A 17,957-nucleotide genomic window follows, 5' to 3' on the forward strand; every position below is an offset into this window, starting at 1 on the left:
TTCATTTTCTTTCAGTAACACACATTCTTTAAATCTACATCTACATTATGGAATAGGAACTCTTAAAATGACCCCGTTTTACACACCTTAATATCATTTCAATTTGTTCAGTAATGAATTTCCAGGTTAAAATTCAGAGGGTCTATACATATAATTGGGTAAAGATGAGTTAATATATATATTTATGAGTAGAAAGAGGTTAAATTGGGTAATGTAATCAAACAAGGAGATGACTAGTCTTGAACAAGGAGACTGTCATTCTCATTCCAATGTCCTAAAAAAATAGTAGAACACAAAAGTAGCAGATGCAAGATTCAAACCAATTTGACCAAATATATACAAGTAGCAATTGCATACTTCACTCAATAACTCAGATAATAATTACCGGTATACAATTATTGTATCCAAAAGTAATAATTGTAGGCATTATATTATGTCTAGCCTATTAATCTGAAATATCATTGATCCCAATGATCAAGATTCAGTAATTTGCTATGGTCATGATGATAAACAATACTGTATATAACAATAACCATATATAAAATAAACAAACATTTTATGAAGGTCTTATGAATTTGCAATAAATTAAGATAAGTCCATCCGGCTTACACAATGGAACTTGAATATTACCCTAGTACATATATAACACTTAACAAGTCCATAAAATTTTCAACAAAACGAATAACTTAAATAGCTTCCACATAAACAAAAACAAACACTGATCGAGTCTCATAATAAATATGCTTCAACATTAATTCTCATTACACACCTCTTCCCTTGCTAGGGTTCCTGTTGATCTTGTAGCTGCTGCTGCGGCTTAGGCCGTTTTCGCTTCTTCTCGTAGCTAATCCCCCTCGATCTGGCCTGAAAGTCACGAACTTCCCTCAGGAACCGCCTCACTTCAGGCGCACCAAACGGGTTAATCTCCGGGTTGCCCCCATGCTCATCATAGGCTGCCCGGAGCCGGCCGACAAGGGCGTCGAGACTGCCCCAGGCCTGTCTGAAGGGACAAGGGCATGCTGTGGGTGGGTTTGGTACGCCGAAGTAAGGGCATGTTTGGATGTGGATTTTTGTCTTTCCAAACTGATCAAGGTAGTGCAAGAACTCAAGAACATGACTAGGGTTGAAGGTAGGGAAAGAGAGCGGTGGCTTGTTGTTCCTTAGGTATTGCCCGAACGTGTCCCAGTCTCGACGCTTCTGGCTCTCGTATCGGCTCGGGGATAATGAAGAAGAAGAAGAAGAAGAAGAAGTGTTTGATGAGTCCATGGATGCTTGGTACTTGGTTATTCACATCATAGATCCAAATTATCTGCTTATATTAGTTATTGGTTTTTCTAGGGTTTTTGACCGTACGTATCTCAATCTTGCACAAAAGTAAATATGATAATTAAGATACGGATGGCTCAAGATGCTAGCCAGATTAAGATAAAAATAGGATTTTAGTATCTTGACACAAAGGAATGAACATGAATGGTATAAATGGTTGTTGAGGGTTTGTGTAGATAATGAGGAAAGAAGGGCATTTTGCAAGAAAGGGAAAGCTCTTCGTGGGTGCTGGCAAGAGAGAGAGAGAGAGAGAGCTATAAGTGGAAGTGATGGAGATCTATCTATAAGTGGAAGTGATGCAAAAGATCAATGGAGCAACAGTAACAGTGAGTCCATATTTACTCTGTCAGGACGTACTTTATTACCTTGGTTATTTTATGTCTTTCATAATTCAACGTAGTTATGCTATTAAATTTAGAGTAGAGTGTCATTTTCGTCTTTATGATTTTACAAATAATGCGAATTTAATCTAAAAAGTTTATTTTTTGTATATGGACCCTCCACGTTTCCCAATTATTGTCAATTACATCCAAATCACTAACTCTGTTAAATTTAATCTAATCGTTAAGTCATTGATAGACATGTCTTTTCACTATTTCTTTATTATAATACTTATTTTAATGAACTACGGTTTACGTCCTTGTGGTTTTTCCAAATCTGCGGTTTTAGTCCAATAGTTTCAAGTTTGCAATTTTCGTACTTGTAGTTTCATTTCACTTGCAATCAAACCCGAATTTATTAGCCTCGTTAATTTTGGTCGTTAATCCATTTGTGTGCCCCTCACGTGGCGACCGATTTTGTCGTTTCTCTCCCGAAATAAACTTCAGTCCTAATTCGCAAGCCCCTCACGTGAGGGGCTATGGTGTATTTGGGAAAAAAAGGAAAAAAAAAACAAGGAACAAAACTGCCCCTCACGTGAATGGCACACTGATGGGTTTAACGACCAGACTTAACGATATTAGGGAATTCAGGTTTAATTGCAAGTGAAATTGATGTGCGAAAATATATATATAAATAAAACACAAGTCGCAACTAAGCTTTAAAAACCAAACAATCTATCCTAGTTCACACAAACGGCAAGTGTACCGGTCGCGTATAGCAAAGATGAGGAAAGTCCGGATATCGAACTCGAAGACATGTGAAAACGTTTATAATTACTAAACTCTAACCAAGACTCACCAAAACATTTAATTGATTTATTTTAGATTTTAATTTAACTACTTAACTTAACTAAATGAAACCTTTTGACAAAACTTTGAAAACTTTGATTTAAATTCAATATATAAAGACGTCTACCTAGGAATGAATCATGTTGATAAAAATAACAAGACAAGGGATTGAAAATATTCATGACACCGGTTATAAAAGATGACACAACTAAAACTTGTTTAAGAAAGTTAAATTACCTCTCAGTCTCTCTAACAATCTCTAACTTATCTTAGTTGATTTTAAAGAATAAACCGGAAAAAAAAACAATTATTAACGTGTTCAAATGACGACTCTCCTATCGGTCTCATCGACACACTATCCTAATGGAGACAAATACTATGTCACCAAGGATAGAGGAACAATTTAACTTAACCCAAATTAAACCAACTAATTGCACATAAACACTCAAACTCGACAAGACAAAAACCCGCTCTCGCGCAGTCTTAATTCTAACAAGTAAAAGCAACGAGACAATATTACTTCTTATCACCTCTTGGTCTCAAAGAAGGTGTATTTTAACTGATTTTAAATGATTTATATTACCCACTTATCCCTACGGTTGTACATCACGCAAATAAACCCTAAACACCAAGTCAAGAGTCTAACAAGCAATCAATTAATCAAAACTAATTCAATTAACTAATGCAAGAGGATTATAAGTAATAAAACATAAAACACAGCCATCACACACAATCAAATTTATGGTTTAGTTAAACTTTACATCAATAATTCAAGTCTTGAACATTAACAATCCATTATACAAGTCTAAACTACTCAACAATCATCTATCCTAGGCAGAACAAGCAAGTTTAGCTACTCATAGATTTTGGACAGCCATGTATACTTAAGAAAAACATCACAAACATCAACTTAAACATGATCAAATTCATTCAAGATTCAAACACAATCAATCACAAGTCAAACTATCAATCACTTGCAAAACAATCCAAAGCAAAAGACCGATTCAACAAAGTTAGGGTTCTTGAACAATAAACAAAGTTTAAAAATGATTACTTAGGGTTTATGGCTGAGTTTATGGATGTTATTGATGCCTAGCAGCTGTGCCAAGATGCCCCTTGATGTTCTTCTTCCTCTCCAGCCGCCACAGCCACCACAGCCGCCGCCTTTTCTCTTTTTTTCTTCCTTCTGCTACAGTTGTTCCGATCGGACAGGCTGCCCAAGTTAGGGTTTTATTATTTTCGGGTTTTTTTTCTGGATTCCCAATTAACTATCTTCATATAATATTATACAAGGCTTCTAACTTGTGGTCTTGGGTTGGGCCTTGAGTTGTAGCTTCAAAACTTGACCAACAAGGCCTCTAGAATCTTCCAAATTAACTCTTTTTTCACCATCTTTCATAAACCTACAATTACATTTAAACTTTGTAAATTATTGCACTTAGCCCCCAATACTTTCATAAAATAAACAAATAAGCATAAAAACCATGATAAATTCATAAGGAAAGTAAGTGTGTTTTACTACACATAAAAAATAAAGCCATAGGAAAGAAAATTGCAAATTTGAAACTACCAGACTAAAGCTGCAGATTTGGACAAACTAGAGGGACGAAAACCGCAGTTCACAATAAGTATTATAATAAAGCAGGGGTGAAAAGGCATGTGTACCCCTAACTTAACGATTAAATTTAACGGGGTTAGTAGTTTGGATGTAATTGGCAAGAACTGAGAAACGTGGAGGGTCCATATTCAAAAAAAAAAAATTTTGGACTAAATCCATATTATTTGCCAAACCACAAGGATGAAAATGACACTTTACTCTTTTATTTAACTAGTACTGTAGATTTTTTCCCCGCGTTACGACCTAGTGTCGATATCAAAACCTAAACACTAAAGTCGTTATATGTTCGTAATAATACCGGCATTTGTTTCATATTGAAAATCATAAAAATGAATAATATTGCTACTCGTTTCAATAAAACTGATATCGGTTCTGACAATGTTCAGTCGAAATAGGTTCACTTTGTCACCGCACTGCTATAGTACCTGCACTGGCTCACCATACATACAAAAAAAACACTCTATTTTTAGTACAACTTATTTTCAATATTGTAATGTCACTTGGGTTCGGTTTGTAACACCAATAGTACTGTACTGACACTCACGATTATTAAAAAAACCCTCTATTTTAGGTACGACTTTGTTTTTAACGATATCTATGTCGAAACGTTGATAGAAAAAAAATTAAGCACAATGTGTATTCAAGTTGTACTCATCACTTGCGCATAACTATTCATAAACATACCTTTTAATATTAAATATATTTAATTTTTGGTTAAAAGTTGCAATAATGATAAAGTATTATATAACTAGTTTTAAACCCCGTGAAACACACGTGATTATCCAAATTATAAAATTACAAGTAAAGATTATAATTACATAACGTATATGGAAAAATGTATTAAATCTATTGTTGTATTTATACTACGTGTATATAAATTAATTTTATTTATATCACAAAATTATATTTTTAAATGAACTTAATAAAAAAATGCATGTGCAAAAATGTATTTGAGAACGCTCCTTTATTAAAACTTTCATTGTCAGTATCATATATGTATAATTGAAAGAATTCAGGAAAAAGACTTCTCATACAATAGTCATACAATAGTAATTCTGACCATTAAGCCTAAATACTAAAGGAGCGTTACCTTTATTGATATTTTTATCAATTTACAGCCCATAGAAAAAAAGGAGAACATTTAATTATAACGACTGATGTTTTTCGAGAACTATATTTTTCTGAGCTAAATCATGAAAAAGTTTCTGTTGAGTTTGACAACATAAAAAATAACATGTTAACCTATTCAATTTTGTGAATATTTTGTTTCATTTTAGCATAGTTTTGCAAGACATGTTTCCCATACAACGTTCTGATCACTATTGAAGGAAAAATTAAGGCTGACACAAATATTTCAAATTTTATACAAGTTATAATTATTGATAGGCCTGAGGGTGGCATGTCGTAAGTGTACACTATATATTTCTTAAATTTTAATAGTCGAGGGAGAAATAGTCAATTTACCAAATGCCGAACCTTCTGATTTTTTTTCCAAAAATGCCCTTAAAATAAATTTGAAACCCAAATCATGTTTAAAATTCTAACTTTCATCCATTTGACATTTTCTAGCCAACACTTTGAACCCGTAACAAATTTGATGATAAATCTATTTGCATTCTCAAACTTTTAAAAAAAAACTCTGATTTCTCATTTTTTACCCATAACAACTTTTGACCCAAATATAGTTAACTTGTACCAAACAATCTATTTACCAATTTTGAGTGTTAAAAGTAAATTTAAGTTCCACAAAACCCGAAACAATCCTTAATAAAAAAAACATAAGTTAATTATTATAAAATTTGTTATATATGAAAGTGATTGGTATATAATTACTAAATTAACCGAAAAAATAAATAGTTTACTAAATTAACTGAAAAAATAAATTTATAGATTTAAAGCATATATTTATAATTTATAAATATATGGATTTAAAGCATATATTTCTATGACAATTTACAATAATAATAAACATAATAATAATAATAATAGATAAATGGATTGATTTTAAAAAATGATCAACTTTTAAGCATAGATTTATGATTTAATAATAAAATAAATTTCTTTGTAAAATGAAAGCATGTTCGAGTTTTGTTTTTCTTTAGAATCTTCAACAATATACATAGTAAAATATGTTAATGATAGAATTTGATATTCTTTTCAATTATTAATAAACATGGCTTGTTGTTAATTTTGGATTTCACCAAGTATTTGTAGAATATAAAGTAAAATAATATGTTAATATATATTTTTATAAAAATGTATAAATATAAAAAAAATAAAATGTAAAAGGAAAGTCATGAATATCTATCTATTCTAATAAAGTAAAATAATTGTGACACATGTCAGTCTATGGTTAAACCTCACAACTTTTTTCCCTCCAAATCTTAATTGACCATAATATAGGTCCATATTCACTTTCCTTTTACATTTTATTTATATTATATTTATACAATTTTATAAAAATAAATATTAACATATTATTTTACTTGATATTCCAAAGTACTTGGTGAACTCCAAAAATTAACAACAAATCATGTTTGTTAAAGATTGAAATTTTAATTTCTTGGATTTTTTATCAATGATTGTTTTGGGTTTTGCGGAACTTAAATTTGGTTTTTACAGTAAAAAATTGGTAAATAGATTGTTTGGTACAAACTTTCAAAATCTATAATGGTTTAAAAATGAGAAATCTGATTACTTTTAAAAGTTTGAGAATGCAATTAGATTTATCGTCAAATTTGTTACGGGTTCAAAGTGTTAACTTGAAAATGTTAAACAAATGAAAGTTAGAACTTTAAACATGATTTGGGTTTCAAATTTATTTTCAAAACACTTTTGGAAAAATTTTCATATACGTTATATAATTATTTTCTTTACTTGTAATTTTATAATTTGGAAAATCCGTGTACTACACGGGGTTCTAAAACTAGTAAACATATATTAGGTTCAATTAATATCTTAGTTTTGGAGGGAAAAAAACGATAAAGTTTAACCATAAACTGACATGTGTCACCATTATTTTACTTTATTAGAATAGGTATATAAGATCATCTATTTTTGCGGGACCTATAAGGCACCATAGGGATGTGGAAATGAGAAAGAGGAGATTTTATAGACATGAGGGAGCACTAGTCATCCGCATACTCAAAAGGAAAAGGATTTTTAAGGATGTAGGCAAGAAAAGGTAGATATATGCTAGGAGAATGGTCACCCATAAAAAATCGTTCGACAAACTTACATTTAACATACCTTATAGATGGAAAAACAGCCATATGTGCAATTGGCTTTTTGATCTAATTATAGGAGGGTGATTGTCTAGGTATGAGATCCATATGATCCCAAGTTCAAAACCTGAGTCAATGGTGGTTTTCCCACAGTCACGAGTTTCCCCCTCCTTGATGGTATTCCTGGGTAAGTCATGTATGGGGCATCAAAATCAATTCGAGCGGTTGACATTACGTGTTAGGATGGCTCACTGTGACCATTATTAGAGATAGTTTCAAACATTGTTAAAAAAATATCTCATATCCCTATTGGGTTAGAGACACCATAAGAAATTAGAGTTGTAGCAACGATGTTGATAAATAGCGGCGACGAGCAAAACTACCAACGATATTGCTCAGTGTCACCGCTAATGCTACGACTCGTGCGCTCCTGCAGAAGCTTCTCCCAATATTTGGTAAAAACATGATCAAAGGGCTCATATCCCTCATCTTCTTTTACTTCTCAAACAAACACCTCTATTTTCTTAATTCTCCTCAAATACACACAACTTCTCACACACACCACCATCAACCTCTAAGAAGTCACCAAAAACCATCTTCACCATCACTAACCTGTCACGGCCAGGCCATCATCGGCATCCACTACACCACTGTCCCACGCCCTACAACCACCACCTCCACTGTCCTTTTCTCCCTCGCCGGATCACCTGTAACCACCATCTGCAACTTATGCACAGTCAACCAGAAACTTCAACTTCAGCCGCCATCCACAACCTGTAACTTCAGCTAGACATCCACCTCCTACACCGTCAACCACCATCCAACACCACCGGTCATGTCTTCAAGCTCAAGCTACTCGTTTATATCTCTTGTAATTTTATGTAAAAATTAAGTAGCATTTGTTTAAAGCTCTGACCACTTGTTTGATATCGTGTTTGTAGAAATCATGTAATGTATGACTGATTTTAATGAAAAATTATTCTTGTTTTGTTTCATTTTTTAGTTCAATTTTATTAATAACAATCTTTCTTACAAATTAATTATGTTTTGTTTTATTAAAAATCTGGAAATCTGTCTCTGGCATAAGCATTTGTGGCGACAGAAGTCATCGATGCTAGGCATTAGTCTCGAGGTGTTAGCAGAAACATCAGTATCGGTGATTAGTCACTGCTAAATTTATTAGGGGCGACAATCAAGGTCTTTAGCGGTGACACTATTTCTCCTTTTCTTGTATGAGATGGTATAATATTCTCTTGTTAGACCATTCTTAGCCCATTTCCTATAATGCTGTGAGTATGTTTTTTGATAATATGGTATAGTTATAAGTGTTTGTAAGTAGATAAAGAGAAAATGTTATGTGAGAATGATAAATATTGGGTTACATTGCTTCACACCATATAATTTTTTTAGTATTCTCCGAAGGTGGTTGTGCTTGAGAAGAGAAAAAAGATAATAATTAATGTATAAAAAGTATTATTTAATTAAAAGAAGAAAGAAAAAATAGTATTTTTTAGTGTAATACAGATATGATAGGATATAAGTCAGGAATGCTATCAATGGCTACACACAGGCAAAATATTGCATACATTTCCCTACTTATTTACTCATATCATGTTATTATTATTATTATTATTATTATTATTATTATTATTATTATTAGAGGTTTTACTCGACGCGTTGCGCTGATTGAAAGATTCAAACACTACTAGAAAACAAGTCATTTTTCCATAAAAAAATTTCCTATAAATTTTCTATGACAAGTAATTTTAACAGATTTCCAATAAAAATATAAGCTTCAAATAAGCTTCAACTTTATTACTATATTATATAATAAATATTATGTTAAATCAAAATAGTTTTTGTATAAAAGTTGTAGGAAGTTTACAACCAAATGTTTTTGTAGCAATTTTATAAGAAAAGATTACAACCACATGTTTTACAACCACGGTTGAAAACGATTTTCACGTATGCGTTTTTCAACGTAATTTTTTGTTAGAAAATTGTTAGAAACTGAATTTTCTAACAAGTTTCCTACGAATTCAGTTGTAAACAAACATTTCTTTTTCTAGCAATGAAATACACATAAAATATAATATATTGCAATAATAAAACACATATAAAACATAATGCATGTGACAATATAAAATTATTGTAATGTATTATGTTTTATGTCTGTTTAAACCTTTCAATCGACGCAATGCATCGAGTAGGGGTGAGCAAGATAAGGGTCAGACCCTTGAAACCCGGTTATCCAACTTTCAAAACCCTTAATTAGACCCGAATATATAATATAGGTCAGGTTAAGTGTATTTAAATTTTACCTTAAAGGGTAAAAGGGTTTCAAGGGTCCAACCATTTTTCAAACCCTTAAACCTTTTAGGCGTTTACTAGTTTCTAAATAGATATGCATCAGAATCGCGATTAATATATAATTTAGGAGAGATTTGTATTTCATATATGATTTATCCGAAATTTCCCAACTGCTAAAAAAAATAAAAATAAAGGGTAATACTACTGACTGAAACATATATATGGGAATCATTGAATTGTTCTTTATATGTAATTTGTGAATGTGAATATTATTGCATCACTTCAAATGGTTGATAAACTTTCGAAGTTAGACTTCACTGTGTTATTAAATGAAATATAATTGTTCTAAAATTCATATATTAAAGTTACATATATGAGATATGAAACTATTAAATGTGGTAAAAAAGATGTGATTACTGTCTTATTGGGTAAAAGGTTAGACCCTTAATACCCTTTTTTATACCCGGCTCTTTTATTGTTTAAAGGGTAAGGTCTAGAATCCATGTTTCTTTCTAAAAAGATAAAGAGTATAGATATGATATTAGATAAAATGATTAGTCTTGCTTTTTGAATAGTCCTAGCGTCGAGTATAAACTCTAGTAGTATTATTGTCTTCGATCAACTATTCTTTCATAGCATATTCCTATATGTTTTCTAGCGTCTAAAATAATTATTATTATATTATCGTTATTAGAAGTGTAACAGTGGCTATTTTGTCTTATTCTCTTCGTATACTGTTCCTTTCCACCAAAAAGTGTACTAACTATGCATTCAAATTTAAATGCTTTTCATTCATTCATAAATTAGATTTTAATAATATTAATTATAACACATTGTCCAAAAATAATTTGAATAAATGACTATTGAAAACTGAATTGCGTTAAAAAATATCTTTTGTATAGTTAATATGGGAAAGACATTTTTTACAGTAACACCGTACCTATAGCGTATTGAACTGGTACCGACTAATTGATATTAGTATCATTACTGATAAACATTATTACGTTTTTCAATTTCAATACAAGACAGTTTTGGTAATTTTGCACTAACGATCCCGACATACTCCGTACCATTATAATATGTATGATATGTGATTTATGTTTTCACTCACTTTCATTGTATTTAAAAAAATTAAAACATGATTGAGGGACATCTTTAGCAATACTTTAGCATTTTATGAGTTTAAATTCTTTAGTTTATGTTTACGGTCTTTTGTATAGTACACAATATAAATGTTTCCTGTCGCACTGTGTAGGGAAAACTTGCTAGTTCGCATTATCAACCAACGAGTTATAAACCAGATTATTAAAGTCATTAATTTTTGTTCTTCAAACACAATAATGTAAGTGAAATCCTGATCACAAATTGCCAATGCAGGAAGAGCACAACGTCAACTTTTTTTAATAGCGTTTGGATTACCTTTAATACTTGAGTGAGTTTTTCTGATACGGGATGTCAACCATTTATACTGATTTTGACGTTTTATGTCTAACTCACCCAAAAACACCATCAAATAGAAAATTCACCACTGTAAGAAAAACCTCAGTGAGCCTTGCTTCAAACTTGAGACCTCAAGAAATTCAAGCCTTAACCATACCCACATGTCATTGGACCAGAAGGTTAATGACATTTTATCACGTCTACTAATGATTGAAGTTAAAACATTCTTATTTCCATAAATGTACAATTAATACAATATCGGAGTTTATTTATACATTGCTATAAAGAAACACATGTATGTCTTAAATCTTAAAATAAGAACATGATTAGTGGACGCTTTTTCCACCCAAAACTCCCTCAAAGTGCTGGGAACACCACCCTAAGGGTGCCTTGGGGTGTTTGGATGTGGGGGCATTTCCCACAAAGCACGGGAAGGGGGAGAAGAGGGGGAAGCCGATTGGTTGCTTTATTTGTTTTGTTTTAATATAAAACTAAGAATAAATAAAACGAAGAAATATGAAATGGATCCGGGTCGGATCCATGTCCAAGTTTCTCGGTCTTCGAGATAAACCAACCGACGACTTTGTCTTCTTCTTCGGTTGCTCGAGATCTAGCATAGAAAAGTGGGGGAGTGGATGTGATTGTTAAGGGTTTCCTCTTGTTTATAGATACAAAAATATGTTGGAGGCTAAGGATTCAAGACAAGGTCCTTCAAATGAATGATAAAAGCTCCTTATATAGGAACTTCATAGCTACCATCATGAAACCATAACCTTTATTGGGCCAGGCCCGGTTAAGGGTTACCTCCACAAACCCCCAGCCCAATGAGCCTAGTTAGTAGACAATAAAATGTATTAAACATAATACATAATGTAATAAATAAAAGGTCATACCGGGTTTAACGTACCCTACACCTACATAAAATAATAATGAGGACATTAGATAATGATCTGAATAGTCTCCATTCCCTACATCACTTTATTGTAAAACGTCATATGATAAGATGACGTCACATGACTTAAAACATGTGACTTAAAACGCCGTTGGACTAGATCCACTACTAATGCAGTTTTCTAGGTAAAAGAACTACGTGACATACAGTAGGGTCCTATTACTAAATTAATAACACTAACATGGTTCCTTTGCTACACGGTCCGATGCCAATCTAAAAGAAATGTTTTTTTCCTCTCGTAAATAGCGTCACGAGTTTCATATCAGTTCCAAACATTTAACGTAATGCAATCTCTTAAATCTGTTGCCTAGTCTTCGTCATCGTACATGATCAACTTGAGACAAAATGATCATATAATGAGGTATTTTCTTTATTATGGGTTCTAATGAAAACTCTACAAAACTTAATTATAAAATAGAGTATTTATTAAAGAAAAAATTACAATTTTTTTCTTTTGAATAAGTTAAGTTATGGAATGCGTCCTTTTTAAAAATGAGTTTCACTTTTTATCATTTATTTGGATTTCGGCTTGTTTTTAGTCCTTTACACTAACGAATGTTAGGTTTTCTAGTTAGATCACCTCATGTGTTGTGCACATGAGGGCATTTTAGTATTTTTACCATTGAAGGGCTATTTGTGCAAATAATTCACTGTAACAACTAACCATTAATTTAATTAGAATATATATATATATATATATATATGTTAAATAAGAGCATTCTCAGCATATTCCATATATTTATGTGAGGGGGTTTTGTAAATTATATGGTATGGTTATGAGTAGTTGTGAGTAGAGAAGGGAGAAAATATTATATGTGAAGGTTAAATTTGGAGTTTCATTGTTCATACCGTATAGTATTTTAACATTTTTTAAAAGTGGTTGTGAGTGAAAGAGCGAGAAATGATAATGATAAAGATATAAAAGTATTATTTAATTAAACAGGAGGGGGAAATACAGTGATTTTTAGTGTAATTATACGATGTATATGGTAGGGAATGGGCTAGGAATGCTCTAAGATAGTGGGACTCACCACCAATACCCATCTTCTTGAACTTAATTGTCTTAACCCTAATTCATTTCCAACAACTGTTCCTACCCCTGCTGTAAGGCTCCGTTACCGGTGCCTCACATTTGGACGTTGGATTTACTCATAAACACAGTTTATAATATCAGAGTTAATAAAAACATTCGCGGAATATTAAAACATTCAAACCATTACATTACATGACCATTAATCCTTGTCTTAACGAGCATTCAAATTATTTAAACATAAAACATTGTCCTTTAAATATCATAACATAACACTTCATTGATATGCCAGTGTCTTCAAATCCATGCCATATGCTTCCCCTTAAGCAAATTGTCTCATTCTACTCACCTGCATGCATACTAAAAGTCAGCTACGCTGAGTGAGTTCTAGTTAATCAGACGACATACAATACATTCACATACTGACATATGCACCCGAATGTACATACCTTCATATTTACTTACATACTTACATACATTCGTACTTTCATCCTTTCTTTCATACTTACGTAATACTTCCATTCGTACCTATACGTTTTTAAGGACATTTCGCCCTATCAACTTCGCCGATATTATTAGGGTCGGTTCCCTACATTCGTCGATACTATTAGAGTCGGTTCCCTTCATTCGTCGATACTATTAAGGTCGGTCCCTTCATTCGCTGATACTATTAGGGTCGGTTCCCTACATTCGTACTACTATAACATACCTGTCCTTTACATACTTTCATTTACAATACGTGCAATCTCCGAAGAGCGTTCACGTACCATCAGCATATCATACATACATTATTCATACATCATATATGTTCATACATACATCATTCATACATCATACATATCAATCATACCTTTAACTACCACTTGACGGCACATGTAGTATCCGAAGATCGTTCACGCACCGTCAAGCAATCATCATACATAAATCATAAAAGGCATACACTTACCACCTAAGGTAAGTATATTAACTATCACATCGAGTATGCACACAGCCCCGAAAACATAACAAGGAAGTGGGGCTAGAAACTAACCTGAACTCGATTACGTTCACCATTAATTGTTATTTCTTTCCTTACCTGTGCTCGACTAACTGTATAACAATTACACGTATCAATTTAACTATCACTACTCACATCGCGTTTCTAGTCTAGTTATAACCCTCAACGAACGGGGGTCCGGGAGCAGCGCCCCTGGCAGCGGGGTCTAGGGGCGGCAGCCCCTAGCAGGGTCCAAGGGGCAGAGCCCCTGGCTGGGGTCGATCTGCCAGGCCAGCTTGGAAAAATTTTATTTCCATTAATTGTCTTATCACATTTTCCATTAGAATTTTGAATCATTAATTAATTTGCTAACTTAAAAGTTAAAGGGCTTCTTTGTAATTAAATCATTCTTTTTCAAAGTCCAGGGACCATTCTGTCATTTTGTTAAACTTCTAGTTCGTTACACTGCTCTTAACGAATTGGGTTATCATAACGAACTGGTCCTTGTAACGAATTGGACCTTATAACGAATTGGTCCATTGACGAATCAGTCCACATAACGAACTAGTCCATATAACGAATCAGTCCATATAACAAATCAGTCCAGGTAATGAATTGGACTTTCTAATTCGTTATCTCTTTAACGAACGGTCATAGTGAATCAGGGGTAATTCGTTATCCTTTTCCATAGCGAACTGGACACGAACTAGGGCTAGTTCGTTAAGATTTTATTAACGAATCTCTTGACGAATCACCCCTTGTTCGTTAACTTTCCGTTAACGAATTAAGGTTAGTTCAGAGAATGTCAGAAACATTCTCTGACATTCCCTTACCTCATACATACTTTTCGGCGCCGTTGCCGGAAAAACGCGGTTTCGCCGGAAAAACGAGTTTTGACTCATTTTTCACCGTTTTTTGCCCCGTTCGATCCATATATGAGCTAGGGCGGCCCCTAAGCTTATCTTAGGTTCGGTTTATACCCGATTCCACCCGAATCTCGTGACTTAAACGGTTTAACGGTGTCGGCTCGTTGTTTCGTAACCATAACTAACTGGTTTAACATCATACTATCATTACTTTAGGTCGGGATCGATTCTTCTTCTATGTTCGGCTAGAGAGAGAGAGAGAGACTAGAGAGAGAGAGAGCTTAAGTATGTGTTTTGATGGTGTATGGAATATGTGTGAAATGAAATTAAATGAGTGATTAAAGGTATATAGATTTATTGATCATGGGCTTAAGCCCATGGTCTTTCCTTCTTTCTTTCATAACCCAAGTCCATAACCCATATCCATTTACCCAACACTAGCCCGACTCATAATAACTCGAGTTCTCATTTATTAACCGAAACTAGAAAAACGGGATGTTACACCTGCCATCGTTTTCACATTAGTGGTGGTCAAACTAATGATGCATATGCTCATATTATCGTATTCAACATATCAAACATCAAATTTCTACCACAAACTCAAACCAATTCTTTCTCTCTTGCACCACCCCCATTGCCACCCACCACCATTACCGAAATCGACACAACCACATCAAACCTCTGCCACTGCATTTTCAACCACCACCACTACCTCATCGCTCACCATGGTAGATCTAAAATCGTGGATGAAGGAAAACCGGCTTTACCTCTTATTACCATCTCTAGATCTCAAAAAGAGCACCACCCCATTTTAATTTTCCTATAACCGAACCCAGCCATCGAAACTACAAGTTGGTTTAAGTGGTTAATCAAATAATTGTACTGATCAATTTATGGCTTTCTACAGAGCACTGCATTTAATCAATTGTGCCACTATAAAACATAGAGAAAATGAAGTCTGTTGTGGTGGTATTCGGTCGTCGGAGATGGGTGGGGAAGGAGGTCTTTTTTTTTCATGGCAGTGGTGTTGGTACGTTGTTCGGAAAATTACACATAATGGTCGTGATTGAAAAACGATGGGTGGAGGTTTGGTGATGCGATGGGGAAAGGAAGTTAATGGTGGTGGCGAGGTCGTTTTTCCGATTTGTGTTAATTGCGGTGGTGAAGGAAAAATGTTGGGTGAAGTAGTAGGCGGGAAGAAGAAGTTACCCTAACATATTTTGAGCTTAAATTAGATCCCAATATATATATATATATATATATATAGGGAGAGGATCATGAGAGAACTCCATTTTATGGAGAGAACTAGAGAACTAATAATGAAGTATTTTTAATTTAATTAAAAAAATATTTTTCAAATTTTTTTTCTTTCATCCTTCTTATATGCTGTTATTCTTCACCAAAAAAAAAAATAAAACTAAAAAAAAATAAAAAAATTAACGAGTAATGCATATATGCAATACACCGACTTTTTTTATAATGCATATTTGCAATAGTGTGCATTTTGATATTTGAAATAATGTTGAATAGCATATATATAGTTTTGTATTGTTTATTTGCAATAGTGTTATATTATATACAAAAATTAAAAAAAAAATCGATATAGTGCATATGTGCATTAGTGTTGTATTACATATATGCGATAATGTGTTTTGCATACAATTATTAGTGTCGTATTTGCATATATTCAATAGTGTATATTGGATAATGCAATTGTGTTGTATTATATGCAATAAAACACTATTGTATATATGCAATAGGTATTAGTGCACATATGCACTACAGTACTACACAAACAAGTTTTTTTTTATTTTTTTATTTTAGGGTCAATATCATCTTATTAGAATGAGGAAAGAAAAAAAAATTACAAAATAACTTTTTTTTAAATAGTTAAAAATAATTCTTTACTAGTTCTCTAGGTCTCTCTTTAAGAGGAGTTATCTCTAGATCCCACCCCTATATATATATATATATAGGATTAGGATCATGTGAGAACTATTTTGAAAATGAGAACTTTGAGAACCATTTTAGATCACAAAAAACACTCTTCTTAACAAAAAATAAAAACATTTATAAAATAAAAAAAGTAAAAAAAACCAAAATTTTTTATTTTCCATCCCGGTTTTATAAAAAAAATTGAAAAAAATATCGGTTTAACAAAATTATACACATATGTATAATACTTTTTTTAAATTTAATACACGTTTTTTATACACATATGTATAATTTAATGTAAATGATAATGTACATACGTCTACATTACGTAACTAGATATTAAATAAAATTATACACATGTTTTTTTATGAAACCAGAATGAAATATAAGAATTTTGGTTTTTTTACTTTTTAAATTTTTTGTTTATTTTCGTTTTATGATTTTTTTAATATTTTTTTAGAGGTTTTTTTGTGGCTTAAAATGTTTTTCAAAGTTCCAATTTCCAAAGGGTTCTCTTAGGATCCTTACCATATATATATATATATATATATATATATATATATATATATATATATATATTAATCATATTTTAATATTTCTAAAATTTAAAAACTAAACTTTAAATTTAATTTAGTGTTACAGTTTTAGTTATTTACATAAATGGCCCTTTAATTGTAAAAAGACTAAAATGCCCTCATGTGCATAGCACATGAGGTGATTTAATTGTAAAACTTAACATTCGTTAGTGTAAATGACTAAAAACGAGCCAAAAATCCATATAAAGGATATAAAGTGAAACTCATTTTTAAAATGAACCCACTCAATAACTTAACTACTTTAAAAGGACAAAAATTATAATATTTTCTTTATTAAATAAGAACCCCATACTGGTTATTGTCGACATGTAAGATAAAATTTAGGCCATTAAGTGAAATTTTATCTGAGGAATCCCTCAATAGGTGGAGGGTTAGGGGATCCGTCTGTTCCAGACTCGTGGCCGGTTCGGGCTAAGTTTAACAAATGGGGATTTCGTACGAAGTACCCGATGTTACTTAGTTGTTCGTTAAAATAAAGTGAAATTTTATGTGTAATTTTTTAAGGTGTTGAAAAA

The 17,957-nt window shown here is 32.4% G+C and overlaps 1 protein-coding gene across 1 annotated transcript; it reads right to left on the bottom strand.

Moving 5' to 3' along the window:
• Nucleotides 1-658: 658 nt before the first annotated feature.
• On the bottom strand, nt 659-1,266 carry LOC143583263 (protein LIGHT-DEPENDENT SHORT HYPOCOTYLS 1-like). The gene has a single exon (XM_077065615.1). The coding sequence runs from the start codon at nt 1,264-1,266 to the stop codon at nt 781-783; it is 486 nt and encodes a 161-aa protein (XP_076921730.1). The 3' UTR covers nt 659-780.
• Nucleotides 1,267-17,957: the final 16,691 nt, after the last annotated feature.

Source organism: Bidens hawaiensis, unplaced genomic scaffold (assembly GCF_021521415.1).
Source record: "Bidens hawaiensis isolate Kalapana, Puna unplaced genomic scaffold, B.hawaiensis_p1.1 tig00032196_1, whole genome shotgun sequence".
In the NCBI taxonomy this organism is placed as follows: Eukaryota; Viridiplantae; Streptophyta; class Magnoliopsida; order Asterales; family Asteraceae; genus Bidens; species Bidens hawaiensis.